The sequence below is a fragment of the Mus caroli genome, chromosome 1 (assembly GCF_900094665.2).
Source record: "Mus caroli chromosome 1, CAROLI_EIJ_v1.1, whole genome shotgun sequence".
NCBI classification, from domain to species: Eukaryota; Metazoa; Chordata; class Mammalia; order Rodentia; family Muridae; genus Mus; species Mus caroli.
Window position 1 is genome coordinate 39,242,399 of NC_034570.1, and position 24,154 is coordinate 39,266,552.

The following is a 24,154-nucleotide window of genomic DNA, read 5'->3' on the forward strand; positions in this document are numbered from 1 at the left end:
CCTTGTCTTTTTTGATGACTTTGGGTTGGAAGTCGATTTTATTAGATATTAGAATGGCTACTCCAGCTTGTTTCTTCAGACCATTTGCTTGGAAAATTGTTTTTCAGCCTTTCATTCTGAGGTAGTGTCTATCTTTTTAGTGTGGCAGTTTCTATAGGAGATAATACATATATTTACCTTGTGTAAAGATTTTCTAATTCTCCCACTTTATATTCATTTTTGGCTGAATTTTCAACAGATCTTAATATTCATTTTTCAATATCTTTCCAGTCTCAACCTGCATTGTATAACTTAATAGTTTGGGTATTACATTTTTATTAATTTATTTTAGAAGGTAGCTGTTTATTAATGAAAACTTAATGAAATTATTCAGGTATAAAATGTATTGAAATGAGTATCAGTTAATTGTTCTGTACTTATAAATGCAAGTTAGTATGCTCTGCTTTTAAGTATACAAAAACTAAATTTGAACACTTATAGTTAAGGAAGTAGTCTATATTATTCAACTGTTTATTTTAAAAACCTTATGTGAAGTCATTTCCAAATATTTGTTTTTATTCAAATAGTTTCCAAGGTGTTAATTATTTTTGACAGTAATGGCAATTGTTTATAATATACAAAAGCTCGATATGCCTTGCTCACCCATCTTCAAATGTGTTCACATTATTGCTCTTAATCTGCATTGAGAACAAATTCCTGTTGTTTTCTTTTGAGTATTTGCTGTATTAGCTCAAATCACATTAAACTATCTTACCTTTTAGAGAATGGAAAGTTATATGACTTCCCCCAGGGTTGTGTTTGTGTATTTTACATGCATATGACATTCTCAGGATAGGAATATCCTGAGAATTGGTCAGCACACTAATTCCTATCTTCATTGCAGGCCCATGGTGTGACAGTGATGTCTCCTACCACTGACATCTTTGACATGATTCCATTTTCCCCAATATCACATCAGTCTCCAACATCTGCTCGCAATGGCACACAGCTACCACCCATACCTAGCAGATCTGCTGAGACCAGTAAGTATTCTAAATATATCACTATTCTTGCTATATTTGGCTGAATTTTCAATCTTTCACATTTTGTAGAAATAAAATAGCAAGCTAACAGCTTTAATTACTGAAGTATTATGCTTATATATATGTTTCAAATTTGATTAAATCTATTTTGTTTTATAATTGAGAAAAGAATACTAAGCACAACCCTATTTGCAAATTGAACCTTATATGAACAATATTTTACTATAAAGCTACTTGCCTCATACTGTGCATTTGTGTTTATGCAATATCTTAACATTGTTAAAAATAACTAGTCATAATGTAGTTATTTTGTTATGTGTTTACTAGAGTAGTTTGCATAGTCTTGTTGTGCATTCATGAGTCTTTAGTGGAAGAATATGTAGAGTGAAAATTCTATAATTTCTATAATTCTATGATGTGTATAGCATTATATAAGGGGTTTGTCTTTGAGATACTAAATATCTAAAAATATTTTTTCAGATATAACTTCTATATATCTGTAAAAAGAAAGATTAAAATCTCCCCTTGGTATATAGAAAGCATTCAGAAGATACTCATTGCTTGGGTCTGATTATGTGTCTTAGTCAGGGTTTCTATTCCTGCACAAACATCATGACCAAGGAGCAAGTTGGGGAGGAAAGGATTTATTCAGCTTACACTTCCACATTGGTGTTCATCACCAAAGGAAGTCAGGACTGGAGCGCAAGCAGGTCAGGAAGCAGGAGCTAAGGGCCTGGGTGGATGTTACTTACTGGCCTGCTTCCCCTGGCTTGCCCAGCTTGCTTTCTTATAAAACGCAGGACTACCAGCCCAGGGACAGCACCACCCACAATGGGTCCTCCCACCCTTGATCACTAATTGAGAAAATGCCTTACAGCTGAATCTCATGAAGGCATTTCCTGAAGGGAGGCTCCTTTCTCTGTGATAACTCCAGCTTGTGTCAAGTCGACACACAAAACCAGCCAGTAGATTGCCAATTTGACAGATGACAAACACATCACTATTAAGCCTTAACCCTTACTTTCTATAAATGTCAGCTCACTGGAATTTTTCAAAGGACCAGCTCAGAATGGGCATATATGATGAACGAGATTTGTTTTTCTTTTTGCACTAAAACCCCCATAGCACACAAAGCAAAAAATAGATATTCTGGCTTACTTTTCATTGCTGTGATAAACACCATGACCAAAAGCACCTTGGGGAAGTAATGAATTATTTCAGGGGAAGTCAGGACTGGAGCTCAAGGCAGGAACAAAGCAGAGATCACATATGGAGGAACAGTGCTCACCGACTTTCTCCCTGGTTCATACTCTTAACAGCCTAAATGCAATTGTGGCCTGGGCCCTCTTAAATCAACTACCAATGAGAAACATGTCACACACATGCCCACAGTCTATAATGAAGGAGGAAGCCCCACTGTTGAGAGTACTTCTTCCTAGATGTACCAAGCCAGCAACCAAGATTCATCATCATCATCAACAAGTGACGTTACTTCAGACAGAGAGCCTTCTGTCTCATGAAGGAGACATTAAAGTAAATACTAATACATAGAATAGGTGAAAGTATGTGTGACATCTAAAATATGTAGATAACCCCAATTTTTCAATTAAAAACACAGGCAGCAGATATACCATACAAGAAGATAGTTCAACATCATTGGCTGGGTACATGAGAAAAAGGCTCAAGAGCAGTATTACTTAGATAAATATGTATCAATGCCAAATGAGATTTTACCTCACATGAATGATAATTTTATATGTATATATATATATATATATGTATATATATTATGCATTTATACACACACACACAAGCCCGGGACGGCGGCACTACCCAATGGGAACTCCCACCCTTGATCACTAATTGAGAAAATGCCTTACAGCTGGATATCATGAAGGCATTTCCTGAAGGGAGGTTCCTTTCAGATATTAGAGAAGGGATCCTTGTACATATTACAAAGATTAGGAGGATAAACCAATACAGATATGAAAAAAAAGTATAGAGATTTTTCAAAAAGCTAAAAGCTAAAACAAAGTACTACCATGCAATCCAACTATTGTAATACCTGCTGTGTGTCTAAAGGAGGTGATACCAGCCTGTTCCCAAACATAAGGCTTAATTGTCAATAAGTAGAAAGAAACAAAGTTCTTTTGTTTGTTTTGTTGCTTGGTTGCTTGGTTTTGTTGTTATTGTTGTTTTGTTTGCTGTGTTTTCTTTTGTTTTTGTTTTTGTTTTTTCGCTCTTGCAATGTTTCTGTCCCCTGTTCTGCAATGTTCCCTGAGCTTTGGGAGTGAAGGTAAGAGTGTCTCATAGGTGTATCCACTTCGATTGGACTCCAAAATTCTATGGTCTGAGTGGTTTTCTGTTGTAAAGAGTAGTTTTGAAACCTAACAAACTACTCTGCTAGTGAAGTCTTGGCTATTGTAGGAAAATCTACAATTTTTAAATTTCAAAACCAGCATAAACCCTAACAACAATCTATAAGCATTTGTTCTTATACCCACGGATAAGGATAGCCTTGACCCCTCTCAAGGAAACTTTGGCTATTCTTTGGTGACAGAAGCAATGCTTATTCTCAAGTGTTTGTAGGGTGCTACTTAAAGTACATGTGGGTAGCTGTTTAAAGTATGTATAAGCACAGAATGGATTCTTTAAAAATAAATTTTGGAATTATAATATATTTATACTATTTCCTCCCTTCCTTTCATCTCCCAATCTGCTATATACCCCTATTGCTCTTGTTCAAACTCTTGACTTTATAAATTGTTGTTACATGTGTATGTGTATCCATGTGCACAGACATGTGTATTCCTAAATAAAAACTTTCTAGTCAGGATAATGTTACATATGTTTAGGACTTAGCATTTGTTACTGGATAACCAATTGCTGTACTCATCCTTCAGAATGTTAAAATAAAAATCTGTTTCTTCATAACTCAATTAATATGAATACAAGCTGTGTGCCTAGATTGGGCAGATCTACCTCTACACTATCATCTTCCCCATATAAGAGACACCTTATAACTTGTGGTTTCTCCAGGCCATATACTCTCTCTCTCTCAACACAAAACAGGGTAGCAAAACAGGAAGGAGTCTACTTCTAACTAGGCTTTGTCTACTCAAGTTTACAGAACCTTCCAAAATTGCGCTGTCAGTTTTTGACACACAGACTTGGGACAGTGTACTTTCTTTCTTTTTTTTTTTTAAAGATTTATTTATTTATTATATGTAAGTACACTGTAGTTGTCTTAAGACACTCCAGAAGAGGGAGTCAGATCTCATTATGGATGGTTGTGAGCCACCGTGTGGTTGCTAGGATTTGAACTCTGGACCTTTGGAAGAGCAGTCGGGTGCTCTTACCCACTGAGCCATCTCACCAGCCCTACAGTGTACTTTCAATCCTTAAAAAAATTAAAATTTCCTTAATAGTAATTTTCAGTCATTTTCACTCTGCTCTTATGAACCTATTCTTTGGAGTGTTACTAATTGGATGCTGCTCCTTGTGAATTTGCACTCTCCCTCCTCTTCCTCTTCCTTTTCTTTTTCTCCCCTCCCCTCTCTTCTTTAATCTCCTTTTTAATCCTTATGTCTGAAGTGTTGTCACTTACCTGTTATTAATCATTAATACCATTCTTTTGTATTAACTTGAGTACTATGCTCTTGACTTCGAGAATCTTTTTTCTTTTCCTGATTTTTCTTTGATTTATACATCCTAATATTTTCTGTGGATACACTATGCCTTTTTATATTTTATGCCTCAGAGAAAATAAGTTATAGATCTTTAGTTGACGCAGTACTCTTTTCTCTGTGCCCACCCTTTCCCCATCTTACTTCTAGTTGTTCTTGGCTCTATTTTCCACACAAGTAGTTTTCCTTAAATAATCTCCTATTCTTTACTACTTAGAATGAGGCACTGGCTTCAAATCTCCAATGCCATTTAGGTGATTTAGACTGGATTTTACGTTAAGAAGGGTTATGAAGAGTATGTAAAATAAAAACACAATTTGAGTAATTAGAACACGTCTGAAATTATACCAGTATAATATCATTCCCTAAAATGTATGGAAGAAAATTTAAAAATAATTATGATAGACTAGATTATAATCATAGTAAAAAATTCTTACCTCTTATGGCAACTGATAGAAAATACAGTCAAAAAAATCAAGAATGTAACTTTAAATGAATATGGATTTTTGTGAAATAAAAAGAACACAAGTTTAATAAGATAAAAAAAAATCTGTTTCTTACATTTGAGAACTCCCATTAAAAAGTTGGTTTAGTGTGATCTACAAAAAATTACATCATTTCATGCTGCCCAATATAAACTGTCTTGAATTTTTTCTTAAAAGTGAGATTCAAGTTTATGAACTACAAGTGAAGAGCTAACTTACAAATTCTACATGCTCCTTTGCCATTCTGTTGTCAGACAGCAACAAATGGAATTAAAGAAATCTCATATGCAATCATATTAAGATTAGTAAATTCTACAATAGAACATCAGTGCTGTAATAATTCAATAGTTCAATGTTAGTAATGTTAAGAAGTTATACCAAAGACATAGAAAATACTCTAGAAAGTAACTCATCATGGCCACAGACATTTTGCCATTATGATTTTGTTGAGACAGGCTATTACTCTTTAGCCAAAGCTAGTTTTGAACTTTTTAGGACTGCCCCTACTTCCAGGGAATGTATTATAGATATGAACCACTATTCATGACAAAAAAATGTTTAATAATAGCTTTATTGACTATTTGAAGATGTTACACAATATATTCTGATCATATTTCTCCGTCTCCTGCCTGTAACTCTTCCCAGATTCAGTTCCAACTCCCTAACTTTTCTCAACTTCATGGCTTCCTCCTCCTATTCATATAATTTATCCAGCCAAATTTGTGTTGCTCTGAGAAATGTGGGTCCATTCATAGAAGATACACCCTGTAAGAAAACTGGCTCTCGCATACCTAGAAGTCAACATATATAAATAATTCCTCAACTAGAAGTCAGAAGCTCATGGCGCCCTTTCTTTTCCATGCTGAAATGTTAACTTGCTTGATGTTGAGCAGAACATCCCAGCCAATGGGAGTTTATGAGTACAGTGATTCCATCCTATCTGCATGACACTGCTTTGTCCCACTCCTTCCTAATCTATGGACAGTCTTTCTATCTCCTCTTCCAAAATTCTTCCTAACTTTAAGGGATGAATCATTTAGATAACTCATTTGTGGATGAGTACTTTAACAACGTTTATTCTCTACATTTTGATCAGTTGTGATATTATGCATTGATCACCATATATTGTACAAAGAGGCTTCTTTAATGAAGTATGAAAGTTACACTAATCTACAGGCATAGAAATCTGAATTTAGAAGGCAGCTTAGTGTTTGGTCATTTTGGTAGAATAATAGTAGTTTCAATTTGGGGCCTGTGATCTCTTCAATCATGGGTTCTTAGTTGGATTAGTAGAACCAGATATGTTTTTCTTTCTCCTATGGACCAGTCCTTAAATTCAATCTAAAAGCAGTTAGTTACCAGCATAACAATTATTGCACTATTGAATTCATGACTATATCTTACCACATCAATCATTATCACAGTTCAGAGAATTCACAACTGGATAAGACTGTTAATAATGTTTTTTTTCTCTTAGTAGCCAAGTCTAAATAGCCATGGTACTATGAAAGCTAGCCAGGTTGACTAAAGCTTCCTTGTCAGTGCCAACTTGATTTCTCCATGTCATGTGATCCAAGTGTGTAATTTCTTCAGCAATAGCATCTTTATATAAAGGTCTGATTATCAAACAAGAACTCTAGTGTTGTGGTTTAAATAGGAATGGTCCACATAGACTGCTGTCTGAATGCTTGGCCCATAGGGAATAGCACTATTAGGAGATAAGGCCTTGTTGAAGTAGGTATAGCTTTGTTAGGAGTGTGTCACTATGGAGGCAGGCTTTGAGCTATGTTGAATCTATGCCCAGTGTGGCACACAGTCACTTCCTACTGCCTGGAGATCAAGATGTAAAACTCTGAGTTACCTCTCCAAGACCATGTCAGCCTGCATATCTTCCAGGACAATAATGAGCAAACCTTTCAGCTGTAAGCCAACCCCGATTAAATGTTTTCCTTTGTAGGAGTTGCCACATTCATGGTGTTATTTTTTTTTTCACAAAAATAAAAATATAAGCAAGACAGATGTTGGTAGCAGGTACTGAGGCACTGCTGTGATAGGCATGACTATGCTTTTGTTTGGAAGCATTTGGAGATTGGAATTTTTTATTAGAAAAACCATTGTATGCTTGAAATAGGTCTTAATTGGCTATCCTAATAGAAGCATGGAAGACAGTAGTGCTGAGTTGATTTGTGGGTGCCGGGATCAAGAGGCTTCAGAAAAGAATTGTGTTAATATGAAGTCTAGAGACTATTCCTGTAATATTTCGGTGAAGAATGTGGCTGCTTTTTGGCCTTGTCTGAAAACTTTACCTCAGGCTAAATTGAGAAGTTCTGAATTAGTTGCGTTGCAGAAAAATTTCGGAACATCTTAGTACTGTTTCTGTCATGTGGTTACTACTGTTCACTCTTATGAAGCTCTAATGAGAAGGAGAAAGCTGCTTAAAGAGAACTAAAAAATGCATAGTTCGAGTAGAAAAGGGGCATCGTGAATTGGAATGGATCTAAATCCTGTGTTCAAGGAGATAAACAGATTAAAGAAAAGCCTCATGCTAAATGCAATAAAAGGAGTGTGAACTCAGGGCAAGACCACACCCAGCTAAGCTTCCAACTTGTCAAAAGAAATGAAAGAAACTCTTAGAGTCATGTGTGGTGGTGCACATACCTCTATTCCTACCACTGCAGAGACAAAGGCAGGCAAATAGCTGAGTTCAAGGCCATCGTAGCCTATAGAGCAAGTTCTCAGGCAACCAAGCTTAGGAAATAAAGGGATCCCTCACACACACACAAACACACACACACACACACACACACACACACAGAGAGAGAGAGAGAGAGAGAGAGAGAGAGAGAGAGAGAGAGAACTGGTGAAGATGTTATTGAATATGGGGGCTATGTTCTGGCCCCAGCCAGCAACAGAACTTGGCAGATTTGGCCACATGGTTTGTCTTTAGAGTCAAGGATAGAAGAAAGAACTTTTGGATTTTCCCTCCATGGCTAAGGAAAGCTGCTGAGAGCAGGCATATGTCAGGGTGTTCCTTCATGGAGGCCTAGAGAAATCATTGCATGGGCCTGTGCCAATATATTCTGAAAAGTCTGTGATCTGGGATCTGCTTTTTTATTTTATCTTATAGGAGAGTACAGTTAAGAGATTGCATGAGTCTCAGAAGAGACTTTGACATTTAAACAGGGTTGATATTGAAAGAAACTATAGGGACTTTTGAAATTGGACTGAATAAAATTCTGCATTATGCTGTACCTACAAGTTTGGGGGTGGGGGGCAAGGAGTAGAATATGGTGGTTTAGTCTCACTGAATCCTTGGCCTACAGGAAATGACACTATTAAGGGGTAAGGCCTTGTTGGAGAAAATATGTCACTGTTGGGCAGACTTTGAGGTTTCCTATGCTCAACTTATGTCCATTGTGGCACATAGTCACTTTCTACTGGCTACAGATCAAGATGTAGCCCTCTCAACTACTTCTCCAGCACCATGTCTGCATGCATACCACCATGTTTCATGCCATGATGATAATAAACTAAACCTCTGAAGTGTAAGCCTGCCCTAACTAATTTTTTTCATAAGAGTTGCCATGCTTGTGGTGTTTCTTTCCAAAAATAAAACCCTTAGTTTATAGTGGCATTTCTTCCTTTTGGGAGGGGGTAACTACTAGATGCCCCTGATAAACTTCTCAGGTAGATATTGCTCATTTGATATTGGCTTTTATATTTATCAATCTATGGTGCCTGGAAGGAACCTTATCCTCTTGTGTTGCATAACTGCAATTAAACTCATTTATATAAACACAGAAATACACACATGAAGCTTATAAAGTAATAGGGTTCAACATGACTTTTTAATACACCATTATGTTTAGTTATGCTTCCTCCAAACCTCCCTCTTCTCTGTCCTACTCTCCCACTCCTCTTTCTCCCTAAACTTCCTTCTACATTTTCTCTTTCATATCACCTATGTTCACCACTACTCCCTTTCCTTAAGATCTTTCTTCACTTTCCTCACCAGTAATCCATTTTTAGTTTCCTAGTTGTTCCAGATACTCCAAGTTAAACATACAAATACAAATATTTGTCATCAATATTCACATGTGAATAAGAATATATAACACTTGTTTATGGCAATACTGCCCCTAAATGTGACTGAATCCATCTTGCCAGAGAATTTTTATATCACAAAATACGTTTTTCCTTACTCGGCTCAAGAATAAGCAGCAGAAAATGTACGTATCAGTAGCTCATTTGATCCTGTGAATACTTACATTAATATAAAAATTAAATTCATACTTTTAAGTTATACTCCTGGTTTTGTTCTATCTCAACTAATGTTTCATCATCCCTCTTACCAAGTGTTTGCTTTCTTACAGAACGGGACCTTTTTGGAGCTGAACCTTTTGACCCATTTAACTGTGGATCAGGGGACTTTCCTCCTGATATTCAGTCCAAATTGGATGAGATGCAGGTAGCTATTTTAAAGGATTGTTTATTTCTTTTAATTTGGAACAACAACAAAATGTTTCTATCAACACTCTCTCCTTTGTTGCTATGAAGGCTTGCTTAAAGCAGTTAGACTGAAAATAACTATACTTACTCTTTAGAACAGTTACATATGCTAAGGGCTGTTTCTCTCTCTCTCTCTCTCTCTCTCTCTCTCTCTCTCTCTCTCTCTCTCTCTCTTCCTTTCTTTTTTTGAATGAATCAATACACAATGGAAAGAAGATGGTTATTTTTAATACAAATGACAGAATTGTATTTTTTTAAATACTTATAATAAATGGTTTATTCTGAAGCAGGTGGAGAAACACAGATCAAGTTTATAACAATCTCATTTTCTTTTACATTTTAATTATTGTCTTTTTTTCTTTTTTTCTTTTATTAGATATTTTCTTTATTTACATTTCAAATGTTATTCCCTTTCCTGGTCTCCCTCCAAAAACACCTTCCCCTTATCCCCCTCTCCCCTGCTCCCCAACCCACCCACTCCTGGCATTCCCCTACACTGGAGCATTGAACCTTCACAGGACCAAGGGCCTCTCCTCCCATTGATGACCGACTAGGTCATCCTCTGCTGCATATGTAGCTGTAGCCATGAGCCCTACCATGTGTAATCATGAGAGTCCACACCATGTGAGGGAGCTCTGGGGGTACTGGTTAGTTCATATTGTTGTTCCTCTTATGGAGCTGTAAATCCCTTCCAGAACTTAAAAACTATTGTAATGAAATTGTAGTACTTTTGTCTCAATCTTAATAGTTCTGAATTTCAAAATTTTAAAGGGATAATCTTTGTAAGACTAGCTTTTTTTTTTTTTTTTTTTTTTTTGAGAAGAAAAACTCCTTGACTTTTGAGAAGGCAAATACCAGTGGCAACTTCTTTAGGAGGTTTCTCAAGTGTCTTTAAATTTTTCTGTAAGTTGAAAGAAAGTGGTTTTTAAAGCTTTATAGATTTTTTCCATTGATGGAAAGATTGTCATAATTCTTATTTTACATCACAAATATTCATAACTGATAAAAATTCAGAACAACATGAGTTACTTGGAACTGAATGATCAGAGAGTTGAGACATGAAAGTGAGGAGGTTGGATTATTTCTGTTTGTTGTCCCGATTAATTCACGCTTTCCTTGAGCTGCTCCGCCCCTGCACACCTACCCCCAAACCAGAGAATAAACTGGGATCTAAAGCTGGTGAGCACACTTATTTCCTGAAACAATATAAATATCCTTCCACTCAGATAAAATGATATGCTGCTGCCTTTTCTAATTATTATGTGCTTATCTTTTTTATTCTATATTTAGTAATATGACTGAATTTAAAAGGTTGAATTATTTAAAACATGCCTTAATGTTTTTAAAGAATGTATCAGAATTTCTCAAATCAATCACTTCCTATTTTTCTCAAAATTTTATTTTGTTTTATTTAAATTTACTAAAATGATTATATTTTTAAACTATTTTGAAAAAATTCATTGATGATTGAGCCATATAATTTTTATAATCATCATAATAGCAACAAAGTTCACATTAAAATGTTTAGTTAAAATAAGATGTATAGCATTTTGGAGTAAAACAAAGACCACCCAATCAACCTCTGTGAATCTCAACGTGGAGTATGCTGAATAGGAATGATCTCTCACCTTTACAGTTCAGTATCTGAAAACTGCACTTAAAAGTGACTGCTTCATGAGACAAAATACTCTGTCCTCTGAATTAGTTTCCTTTGTTGTCATCTGTGCTCATCTGAATGAGCTTTCTGGGACCACGCCTGTAGAACATGAACTTGGGAGCTGGAAGGAGTAGCCGCTCTCAGGCTGATGCCGATTATGAAGACTTTCCATGAAGTTTTGTTTTTAATAGTAAACTTAAGGCTTGAACAAGGTTTAAAGAATAAGCCTTCACCTACAGACTTTTGACCACACCAAGTTTGAGAAATGTGGTACAAGAGTGATATAGAAATGTGATAATCAGGTAATCTTGAGTGAGATCCAATGCTTTTGATTCTCAGGTTTCTAATACACTTCTTAATGTCTTTTTTTGTCCTCCTGCTTTCACGGTGGGTAGCGCCAGAGATGGTTGGTATCACATGTCATAATTTAAAGAGCTAACAAACTCTTTAAGAGCTAAAATATTTGTATTTGCATGTTTTATTAATATCTACTCAAACAAGTTTCATATGGTTGTATGTGATTAGGTCAATGTGTTTAAAGAAGTTTCATAGCTTAGGTCTTCAAGTTAATATTTCAATTATTGTCAATATTTCAAGATTCACTTTATTGTGTCTTTGTGTTAGTCCAAGACTTACAAGGATACCTTAAATAAAGTAAAATAATATTTCTTTCATTCATAGTCTACAATGATCCTAATTAATCTAATATGTACATATGGCTAATCTATCTTTTTATATTGGTGTAAAACACCAATATATTATAATAAGCAGAGTAAATAATGTCATATAGTATGTGACATTATTGGTAAATTTTGCTAAATATTTAATTTTCATTTTTATTATAGACGATTAAAACTAAATTATAACTAAGAGTTTCAGTACTGACTTTGAAATTTTAGGAATGTCTATAATATGTAAGAATTAAAGCAGAAATGTTAAGCTATATTTTGTATCAATTAGTTGAGCAATTTAATATATTTTTTAAAAATCAATCATATAGTTATTTGATATGATATAATTTAAACTGTAAGGTACTTGTCTTTCTCAGAGAAAGGAATAAGATAGTATTGATAGCTGTGAGGATATTTTATAAATTGCAAAAATGAAATAGAAGTTGAGGGGAATAACTCAGTTGACAAAGTGGTTTCCATGCAAACATGAGAATCTTAGTCTCAGAACTCAAAACAAAATTCAGGGTAATTCCATCACTACAAAGACAGAGACAGGATATTTCCTGGGGTATATTGGCTAGGCAATATAGCCTACCTGGGAAGTTTCAAGCCATTGACATGGAAGACATTCCTCAAAAATAACAGTCAACCTTGATCTCTGGCATTCATATATGCATGTACACCCATACTTGCACAACACATACAACTGCACCACAGGAATATACAAATCTCACACATACATGAACATGCATGCTCACACAAGCATGTACACATGCATAAAACATTGTAATATGGTTTCAAACAATAGCAAATCTACAAAAGACCAAAGAATTGCACACAAATATCAAGTCAACTGCTTAAAAATTTAGGAGCCTATGTATAAATGAAATATAAGCAATACCTTCAGGCCAATGTCTCAAGGAGGTTTGATGGCATTCCTGGGGAATGATGTCCAAAATCGGTCTCTAGCTTCCATATGTATTCATAAACATGTACATGCAAATCTATATAGACACATGCACCTACATCCATCTGTATATTTAAAGGAGCAGACAAATGACTGGGAGGCCAAACATTCATTGCATGAATAATAAGCCTTGACTCAGAGAAAAGAGCCACAATAGTCTAACCCATGTGTGAATGTAATCAAAGTAGACATACAAATAATTTTTAAAAAAATCTAAGTGCCATTTTTAATTAACATCCAATTTTTTAAATAAACAGTATGAGTGAAATTGTGGAGAAGCATGAAGTCTAAATGCTTGCTAGATCAAGGTTGGATCACAGCTTAGCATCTCTACAGGAAGTCATACTAATTTGATACTAAACTTATACTAATATTTGCATTTATATTTTCTATACTAATTAAAATGTGAATATGAACAAACAATTCTAAATGTTTTAAATTTTTGCACATGAAATTGTGTTATTGGCCTTATTCATGATTGTAAAGTAATGGAAATAAATTGATACTATAAATATTAATACTTTGTTGTAGTCAGAATAAATTAGTTCGATTAGAAATCTAAAGTAGAAAGTTCTTTTAGACAATAGAATTGAAAAATATAGGTATTGTTTTATAAAAAATAATGCTTCTGCCCTTCTGAAATTGAAGATATAATTAAGGGCTCACCTCATTATCTGAGCATTTAGGCCATAGGAGTTCTATTTTCTTTCTTTGTGCTCTTCTCTGTTTCAAAACAGAAAACTACAGTTCAACGAATTGTTTCACATGAAAAGAATAAGATTAATGTTTTAACTAATTATGAAGTAATTCTTTCATGAAACTAGTCCTAAATTACATTAAGTAAATAGGTAGGAGACTTTTTAAGCCACATTTTAAAACAGAGATTTAAAGATTCAGGAGAGAAGTCACAATTCATTACATCATGAACTAAAAATAAAACTGCTGAAGAAAGGTCGATAAATGTACAGGGAATTTTATTTCAGGAGGAAAGAAAACCAGTGAGCCTACAAGAACATATCTCTTAGTTGATGATTAGATGAGGCTAAGCAATTTACAGTAGTAATGCTATTCTAAGTGGTTTGCCAGCACTTTTTTTTATCACCTATTTATAATCATCTATTATTCAAAATATACTAGATGACAATGTACAAGTCTTCAGATAGAAAACAGATATTTGAAAAAATAGTATTATTTTTAGTATTCACTTTTAAAACTATTTTCTGTTCATAAATATATATAATGCATAGTTCTTGTTATAATATAGGCTTTAAAATGATTAAAAACCACTATGACCATTACCCAATTGAATATGATTTGCATCTAAATTGTGGGAAGAAGTTTATAAACCTTTCTAGTACTAACACTGCGATGTAGTCTGTGTGCAATAAACATAATGAGGGTCTATGAACATTGACTATAGAGGTGATTTCTTCTGTATATGATAATGTTTGTATTATACAACTATAAATATATTAAATACTGACTGTAAATGAAAGTAATGAGGTACTATCACAGTGACTTCTAAAGAAACCTACAATGTCACCTTTATTTCCACTGATTAACACATATATGTTCTTCTTTGTTAGCCAATGTGCATTGATTAAGAGGGAAGATGAGGTTGCAGAAAGATTGGAGTATCAGAGACAGTTTATAATTTGTTTCTTTGAAAAGTAGAAAAAAAGCCAGGTGTAATGGCACATTCCTTCAATCTCAAAATCCAGAAGGCAGAGGCAGGTTGATCTCTGAGTTCAAGGTTACCCTAGTCTACAAAGTGAATTCCAGGACAGCCAGGGTTGTTCATAGAAACCATGCCTCAAAAAAATCAAACCAAGCCAAACATCAGCCCTGTCTCCAACCAAGTAACAAAAAAGAAGGAAGAATAAAAGGAGAGAAATGTAAAGAGAGAGAATTATTCTTTTAACATTCATAATTAAATGGCATCTTACCCTCAAAAACATGCTAGGGTATCAGAATTTAAAGACAAGACTATCAAAATTTATATATATGATAGACAGTTGCTTCATAGATATAGATAGATAGAAAGATCAATAGATAGATAGATAGATAGATAGATAGATAGATAGATAGATAGATAGATAGATAGGTAGATAGATGATTAATAGATAGATGATAGATAAATCAAGAATTACAAAAAAAAGGAGGCCATGAATTTGAAAGAGGGGAAGAGGTGGTATATTAAGGTTTTACAGGGAGAAAAGGGATAGGAGAAATGATGTAATTATATTTATAATTTCAAAACTAAAAATAATAGCAAAAATGTTTAGAAAGAAAAAGTAGCAGCAGAGCTGACGGGCAGCTTTCAGATGGTATAGTGGCCCATGGTACTCCATCCTGATAGGAGCATGGTGCTGGCCTGGGAAAAGTATTTTACCCAGGATGTGGACTGTTGTAGCCAGAAGGAAAATTATGAATGTTATCAGGATTCTGTAAACTCTCACTCATAGAGGGACTGGACAAGTAACTTACTATTTACTCTCGAAGAGGACCTGAGTTCATTTTCCAGCACTGACATAAATGGCTCCTCTACAAATCAAAAATGGAACTATCTACAACTTCCGTTCCACAACATGCAGACATTTTTAGTCTTCTAGTTATAAACCTATGTGCACACACAAACACACACACACACACACACACACAATTTTTAAAACTAGTAATAAATTACAGTAAAATGAAGTATTAAAAATGACTACTACAAAAAATGGATGTCTTAAACTATATGTCATGTCTCAAATTGGTATTTTATTTTATTTCTCATGCACATTCATTTCATATACTTAAGACAGAAAAATGTCCCATAGTATAAAAGAACTCATAGAATTTTATCTGTGTGAAATTTTAATAAGCCAAACTTTGAATTTATTTTAAACATAAATATTATAACTTGTTTATAGTAATTTTTGCTTATTGATATGATTATATGATTTTTATGTCATTAGTGTTTACACTTTAACAATTTTATTCTACTTTACAGGAGGGGTTCAAAATGGGACTAACTCTTGAAGGAACAGTGTTTTGTCTCGACCCATTAGACAGCAGGTGCTGACGTCATGAATGAGTGATCCTGACATGCTTAATTTGTTTATTTACATATATGTCATTCATTATTTTAAGACAGCTATTATACTTGTGCCAATATATTTTTGAATATCTAAATGTTTTTAGATCTGTTGAAGTAACAATATCCTTACTTTCACTGTTGATTTATCTTTTATTTTAAACAGGACTTAGTATAATGTATATTGGACTTTTATGTTCCCTTTTACATTGTGGGTGAATTTATAATTGAAAAACAGATTTTCCGGCTTTGTCTGAATTTTAAACTATCATTACCTTGACATTTATGCTCATTCTCTAGGACATTAGTTCATTATCCTTTTCCCAAAAAGCCATACCTTGATATCATCTAAATATCTGAAGAGACAGGCCAATATATATGTTCTATTTTGACAACAATAAATAGGCTACCAGTGATTAGCTCTATGTCATTTTGTGAATAAAAGGTTTACCTCATTATGAAAACGTAAAGTTTAGCTATTATGCTACAATCTTACTAAATTCTATCTGGTAAAATAAGAATATAAGTTTTAGTAGTAATCACAGAAAATATATTTAAACTATTAGTAAATATGAAATAATAATTTCAGTCATTTAAGTTATATTCTAAACATGTTTAATTTGTCTCAAAAGTAACAGTTGAGGAAAAATTGCTTCTTTGGAAAACTTAAAATTTCCTTTCTAATGTGCTGTCATATTAGTGTATCACTGGGCTAACATCTGCTCGAGTATTTTAAGAAATGAAGTTTTTACTTTCTACAGATGTGATGCCTATTGCCTGTTTTTATGTTACCAATATTCTGTAGTTATCATGTGATATCGTATTTCTTTCACTAGTCTTATGCCTCAATGCCATACTAATTTTCATCCTTTAAATTTTTGGTGGCATATTTTATTTAAATTTGAACAATTTAACAATTTTAATTTTCATTTGCTCTGTTAAAGTCAGAATTTCATTTTTCACACACACACAAAAACTCATCAGCTTTATCATGAATATGAGCAATAAAACTCCCCAGCACTCATTCTGATGTACTAATGAACCTACCCTTTGAAAACATATGCTTCCACAACATTTGCCCATATTATAAAATGCTACCAGTGCAGAAAAAAATTATTGTTGAAAGTTCTGATGTGGTTTATCACAATAAAAGAAAAATAAAGTAGTGAAAATCTGGGTTTAGTTTGTGGGAATTTTATCAAAACTAATTGGATATGTTACACCTGGAGTTTTATGGAAGTGTTAAAGGTTCCTTTCCATTAGGAGCAGAGCAGAAATCAAATGTGCTTATGTAATTTTATGTTTGAATGATGATGCCCTATGGCATACATATGGCATTCCTGCTCATGTTCTGTTATACCTGCTAAGTTAGACCTTAATTAGCAGGTACTGTGTATTTCATCAGGAAGTCTTTGTAGTTCTAGATACTCAGCTAGTATTTTGGAATTTGTATAATGAGAATGTGTAGAAGCCATCTATATGGCTTTTTTAAAAACAGAATTTGTTATTTTTATTGTACTTTTAAAAGCTTTATGTAATAGGTATATATTTAGCAAACATTTAGTATCAATTGTAACACAATAGAATACTAAGATGATATTTGCACATTTATGATATGTTACTTACCAGTTTTTAATGGTGACCTGTTCTGCTACTGGCATGATCAAATAGTAGATAGAATTGGTCATTAATATGAACATTAACTTCACCAGTGAATTTTTATGAAGACATGATTGGAAATTTAATTTCTATGTAGACTCAATGATATGTATGATTTTGCTAAGAATAAAAGATTTTAAATAAATTAAACTGTATGATATGCTCACTTAATAATTACAAATATATTCTAAAGCTACATATTTAATTGTTATTCACAAGTTGGAGCTGGGAAGAGGGAGAGAGAGAATTTAACTTGTGTCTTATCCTTAGCCCACACACATCTCCGTTCCATGAGTAAATCGGACTCAGTTCTGTGAACATGGATTTGGTGTTGATCATGGCAAAGGTCAGAGTTTGGCTTATTTTAGCAGAAACATCTGATGCAATAATTGTATAAAGATCAATTTTAAGAATTGATTGTTCCTTTAGAGTTTTTTGGCTGATAGTCTTCTAAGTGAACTTTATAATAAGACTGTCACATATTGTACAATCTGGAAGAATTTTGATCCTCTCCCAAACATTGTTTAAATATATGGGTCTCATATACACTGTCTTTGAAAACTGAATTATGCACCAATTTATTCAATAAAATCTATATATCATTACATTATCTTATTACATATGTAATATAGGTGGGAAAATATTGAGGAAATTTGTTAATATATATTAAGCTGGCAGAATTCTTAATTTCAAAGAAATTATGTGTGTGTGTATGTATGCACATATGGGTTAACAAATTGAATGCAGTTTATTTATCAAAATATCACATAAACCAGCAACTTCTGTGAGAGTACAGACAATAAACTAGGCTTAAATATGGTTACCATGAACTGGCTACTGATTTCAGAATATCCCATAAGAGGTTTATCTGGACAGGACACTAAAATTTTTTGTTATTTATTTTTAGTTCTTGCAGTAGATTTGATTTTTTTTTTCTAATAAGAAAATGTGAACCTAAAAATGGCTCTTGAGTAAAGATGCCTGCCACCTAGCTTGATGACCTCAGTTATATATTTCAATAGGAAGTGGAAGTCAATTCTTCTAAGCTGTACTCTTCACATGTATGCTATACCCATGTGCCTGCCCCTGTGCACACAGGTAGATACACATAAACATGTAAAGTTAGTTGTTAAAATATTTTTAAAAAATCTTTAATCATATAATGTAAATTCATACTGAAGTGGATGTTCTGACAACTTTATAATGTTGCATTTCTAAATACTGCTACATATTACCATTTTGGTACTCCCATAACTGAAACAAATTTTGGCTATTAATATTTTTCTGTGCCAGTATTTCTATCTATAGTTTCAACTTTAATATTGATGCAAGATTTTGGATGTCAGCCTCTGTTAAATTACTTGCAGGGTCTTGGATTGGCTTTACATTTTGACAACTTAAATCTGAGATTCCACCTAAACTACCCCCTATGCAAACATCTAGAGAGCTACTAATGTGATCATGGCTGGCATTGACCTCCATTCTCATGTGTTCTGAGTAGTGGCTTCATCCTAGATAATTTAAGACAAATGATTGAAGCATTTGTTATTGAAAACTATTATAATGTTTTAAAATAGATAGCTCATAATCATAGACAATTTTTATTATATGGTGTTATGTAGAAACCATGATATCCTGGTTCTGAAATTCTATGCACAGAATTACTTTATATTCAGCTACAGTAAAATCTTTTACTTAAGCAAATACACTAATGTCTAAATACATTTCTAGGCTTTCATGAAATTTTTTATGAACTATAGATATTACTTTCATATTAGGCTGTTGCCATTCTCCAAAACAACTTTCTACATAGATTATTTTATATTGATTTATATTTAAATTTATTTTGTTTAGATATTATATTATCATTATATCACTTCCACCTTTCTTTTTTCTCCCTCCAAATGGTTCCATATGTCCCTTTTGGCTATCATACAATGATAACATATAATGTATAACCTCCTTCTTTCACTAATTGTTGTTACACACATGTATGTATATGTATATGATGTATATGTATGTGTACATATTCCTGAGCACACTCTGCTCCGTCTGTATATTACTTGTGGGTATGCTTTCAGGACTGATCATTTGCTATTGGGTAGACAATTTATGTGCTCTTCCCTTAGAAAGACTATTTCTCTCACTCTCAGAAAACCTTATTCAGTTGTCCATAGTTCTTCATATACGCAACACTTTTTAAATGATAGTTAACTATTGTATTAGTCAGGGTTCTCTAGAGTCACAGAACTTATGGATAGTCTCTATATAGTAAAAGAATTTATTGATGACAACTATTATATAGATGATTCACTAAATATGGATGAAGGAAGGAAAGTTGCCCTGCAAATTGTGTAACTTCTTTGCTGCTGAGCACAAAAATCCATCTATAAGATGTGAGACAAGGTTTCCCTAGCAGGCTTGCCCTAAACTCAGAGAGATCCACCCCCCCACCCCCCTGCCTACAGAAGGCTGGTATTAAAAACATTCACTCCTGAAGATCAGTTTAATTTTGACTGCACTGATAATTTTCTAAACTAAATAGTTGATAGCTATCTAAAAGCATGTAACAGCTATCATGGGATTGCAGGTCAAGGAACTCTGACCTAGTTGAGAAAAAAAATCAATGATTCTTTAGCTTCAGAGATTCTGAATTCTCAAAGATGAACATTACATAACTATTCAGATTTCCTATACTCAAAGAACTTTATTTGTTGAGCATGTATATCAAATATTGATAGTTTAAAACTGAAAATTTAACTGTACTTTAATTCTGCATCGTGGATACATGTTTTCCCATCAGATACAACTCTGTTTTTAAATTATTTTTCTTCCCTTAACGTTTTACTGTACCCCTTCACAAGCAATTTCATGAGAACAAACTGCAGGTTTTCCCAGTTGACTGCAACATCCCCTAAGTCTGGCAAGGGTTTTGTGTTCTATCCCTTCCAAAGGTCACTTGTTCTAGTTGAAATCATTGTCTGGATGGCCTGGAGGCAATCCAGGTCTAGTTCTTTCTTGCAAAGAAAGAAAAGGCAGGTCGTTGTCACTTGACTACAATTTGGAAAGAAAAAGAATGTAAAAGACTCTTAGGGCTGAATCTACTAATATCTGAGAGCACCTAAATCTAGACCTATACTCAATCTGCTGTTTTCCAATGTCCCTCTGTTTATTTTGCTTTGCATACACTCAAGAAGCCATCTGTTTACTCTCAGCATCTCTGTGTATTTAAAAATTACTGAATAATATGGCAGAGTGTGTACAGAGATTTTTGCAAATTTTTGGCAAAATTTAATACCCCCCCCCTCCACACACACCCCATTTAACTATTCAGCTCTTCGTCTATTTATTTTTTCTGGCTGCTTTAATGGAAGATAAATTGAGTTTTACTAGACAGTGGGAGCACAGAGGATACAGGGTGACAGGTATTGAAGGGCTGCTCATAAATCTTCTGAGATGTCAACTCATGCATAATAGCATGATTGCATAAATGTCTGACCGATTTCTTTTTCCAGACAAGTTGGATTATTTTGGGTCCAGAGAAGTAATAGGAATGATATAATTATAGGAAAAGATGTTTCTACAGTGATTGATCTCCAGGTTCCCTGTTTCATACAGTACTTACAGATTTGTTCCCTGCATGAAAAAGGGGGGGGGGATTCCTGAAAATAACCTAGCAACTCTTTCAGGATTTCAAGATTTCCACCGAGTACAAATCACTGATTGCTTTCTCAGTATCACTGGGGTTTTAAATGTTCCTAAAGACCTATGGGGGGACATGGAAATAAACTTTGGAACTCTGTGCAATTCTACTTTTGGCATAGTGTGTTCTTTAACATTAAAAAATCATGTCATGATTTAGGAAGTCATATAATGGATTATGTCTTTTCAAATTCATGAATGTTAGCTCTTGGATGCACAATTAAGTGGAACATCCTCTTAAATAAACCAACGAATTAGAAACTTTGTTGGAAAAGGTCATGTATTTCCTATATTTAATTATATCTCTTCACTAACATCTTGCAGAGTGTTATCACTCCTTAGGCAAAGTAAAACATAAATAAAAAAACACATTTCTATTTCTCTGTATCTCAGTTGCCTATTTTTATGGACATACTGGGAGGCAAACTACAGAGTGACCTAACACAAGAGCCTGTACTTCTCTTCACAGACATTCATGGCTTGCTATAATGTCAGTATCTGGAGGTAATGGTATGTGTATCAATAAAATATAAAGGCTTGAATTGAATTGATCATTAACCATTGAAAATAAAACTATAAAGCACATAAAACAAGACAACTTGGAAAAACCAAAGCAGAAGTCTTTGCATAAGCAAAAACACATGGATTCTGAGAGTTTGTGCCAAGTGTGGATTTTCTACAAATATGCATGTGTGTGCCAAGGTTTCACAGAAATAAATAAATAAATAAATAAATAAATAAATAAATAAATAAATAAATGAAAAGGTATGAGTATGACTATGGATGTGAATGTTGAAGATCTTTCTTGAAATGGAGTCAAATAATGTCATTTGGATAAGCTTTAGCTACAATGGAATCAAAATGAAGACACAATAAATGTCCTGGAATAGATGTGAGCTTTTCCAAGGACAGCACCTGATCTGCACATTTCCCAGCAATGTCCTCAGTCCTTCCTTAGCTTTAAACACAGAACTGCAGCCACAGACAACAGCTGGCTCTGCAACACTCAAGGGCTCCAGCATTCATTGGTATAGTCTACAAAGTGTTAGGAAATGTTTTACAAAATAAGAAAAGAAATTTAAAATACAGTATTTGCAAATATTTACTGTCCTATATTTTTAAAAAGACTGATTTAAAAATGTTTACCTAATCACATAATATTAATTGAGCACTTTCTAGACCAAAACATAATAAAGTCAGTGAGACCATGCAAAGCTTGTGAGTCATATGACCTAACTGAGTTTATGTAGAACACGTACATGCTCACAAAAAAAAAAAAAAAAATGCATCAAAGCCAGATTGTATCCTGCACTGTTCCCCAACCAAAAATTAGAAGGTCAAAGGAAAATTGGACCAGTCTCAAAAACAAAACCCTTTGCATGAAAATTGTCTAACAACAAACAAAATGAAATAGATGGAACAAAAAAAAAAAAGATTTTTTGTGTTTTACCATTGCTTTCCAGAACGACCAAGTGACATTGAAATAAATACATTTGCTCACTATTGTTTTTATGAGAAGGAACACCATGAAGCACAGAGCAGCTGAATAGAACCTGGGTGAGAATTGAGTCAAGTATTTAATAAATAAAATAGATTGTTACATTGAAAGACTACTCCAGCAAGACCCAGTCTGTTTTGAATGGATGAAGAATAAAATGAGAAGTCTCTAACAGTTCATATTCTGACAATTGAGGATTCTTTGGAATCTTGTACTCTAGCTGCAGCTCCCTATGAATGTTTCTACCAACTGAACAGCAAAGTCTATTTACTTACGTGTAAATATGTGGATAAAGAAAAACTAATACACAAAGGAGCCTTCTAGAAAAATGATTCTGAATTTGGTGAAAGTAACATACAGTTTATGATATTCATCTTGGAAATATATTGGATAAATAGTTTAAAATTTCCTATTCCTAGTGGTAAAAATCTTCAAAAGAAAATGTCACAAATAATGAGCATATATTGGCAAGGATCATATTTATTTTTGATTGCCAAAATTATATGACTCCTAATAGAAACTGTGATACCTATGTGAGTGAAAGGACCACTGTCAGGCCAGTGGTGTTTTCCACCAGCACTCATCACAGAGTATTCTTCACTCTGTTGAGGAACCACAGGCTCATGAGTGGCTGGCTGCTCATAGCAGCAATCTGGAAACACTGCATAACACACCACTAATAATGGCAGCAACATTTCCCAGAACAAAACCATTACTTTAGAAATTATGCCAACAGCTTGGATTAGAAAAATACAGCTTTGAAAAGCTTCAGATCAGCATAATATGTCAGCATTACTATCAAACTTCAAAACTGTGACGATAAAGTGAAAAACTTGAGCAGCCTCTATAAAGGCTTTTATTTGTCTTTCTCTAACTTCTCCAGTGTTAATTGAAAACACCATCAGTTGTTCCTTTTCTCAAAATCATTTTATTAGTTTACATTTCAAATGATATGCTCCTTCCTGGTTTCCCCTCAAACCACCCTCATCCCGTCCTTCCTCCCCTCTGCCTCTATGAGGGTGCTCCTACACCCACTCACCCACTCCTGCCTCATCACTGTAGCTTTCCCCTATACTAGGGCATCAAGCCTACACAGACCAAGGACCTCCCCTTCCATTGATACCAAAGAAGGCCATCCTCTACTACATATGTAGCTGGAGTCATGGATCCCTCCATGCATATTCTTCGGTTGGCTGTTTAGTCCCTGGGAGCTGTGGGT

General features: G+C 34.1%; 1 protein-coding gene across 4 annotated transcripts in view; it reads left to right on the plus strand.

The window, feature by feature from the left end:
• Gulp1 (GULP PTB domain containing engulfment adaptor 1) overlaps positions 1-17,880 on the plus strand; it is a 224,472-nt gene extending 206,592 nt beyond the window's left edge. For 2 of the 4 annotated variants that reach the window (XM_029477699.1, XM_029477703.1), the window contains exons 10-12: positions 884-1,022; positions 9,567-9,661; positions 15,993-17,828. In XM_029477699.1, the coding sequence (XP_029333559.1) occupies positions 884-1,022; positions 9,567-9,661; positions 15,993-16,064 (306 nt within the window). In that variant the 3' untranslated portion in view covers positions 16,065-17,828. Of the gene's footprint in view, positions 1-883; positions 1,023-9,566; positions 9,662-11,754; positions 11,766-15,992 lie in introns of all 4 variants that reach the window. The other 2 variants (XM_029477707.1, XM_021168770.2) reach the window with 2 other exon arrangements.
• The last annotated feature ends 6,274 nt before the right edge of the window (positions 17,881-24,154 follow it).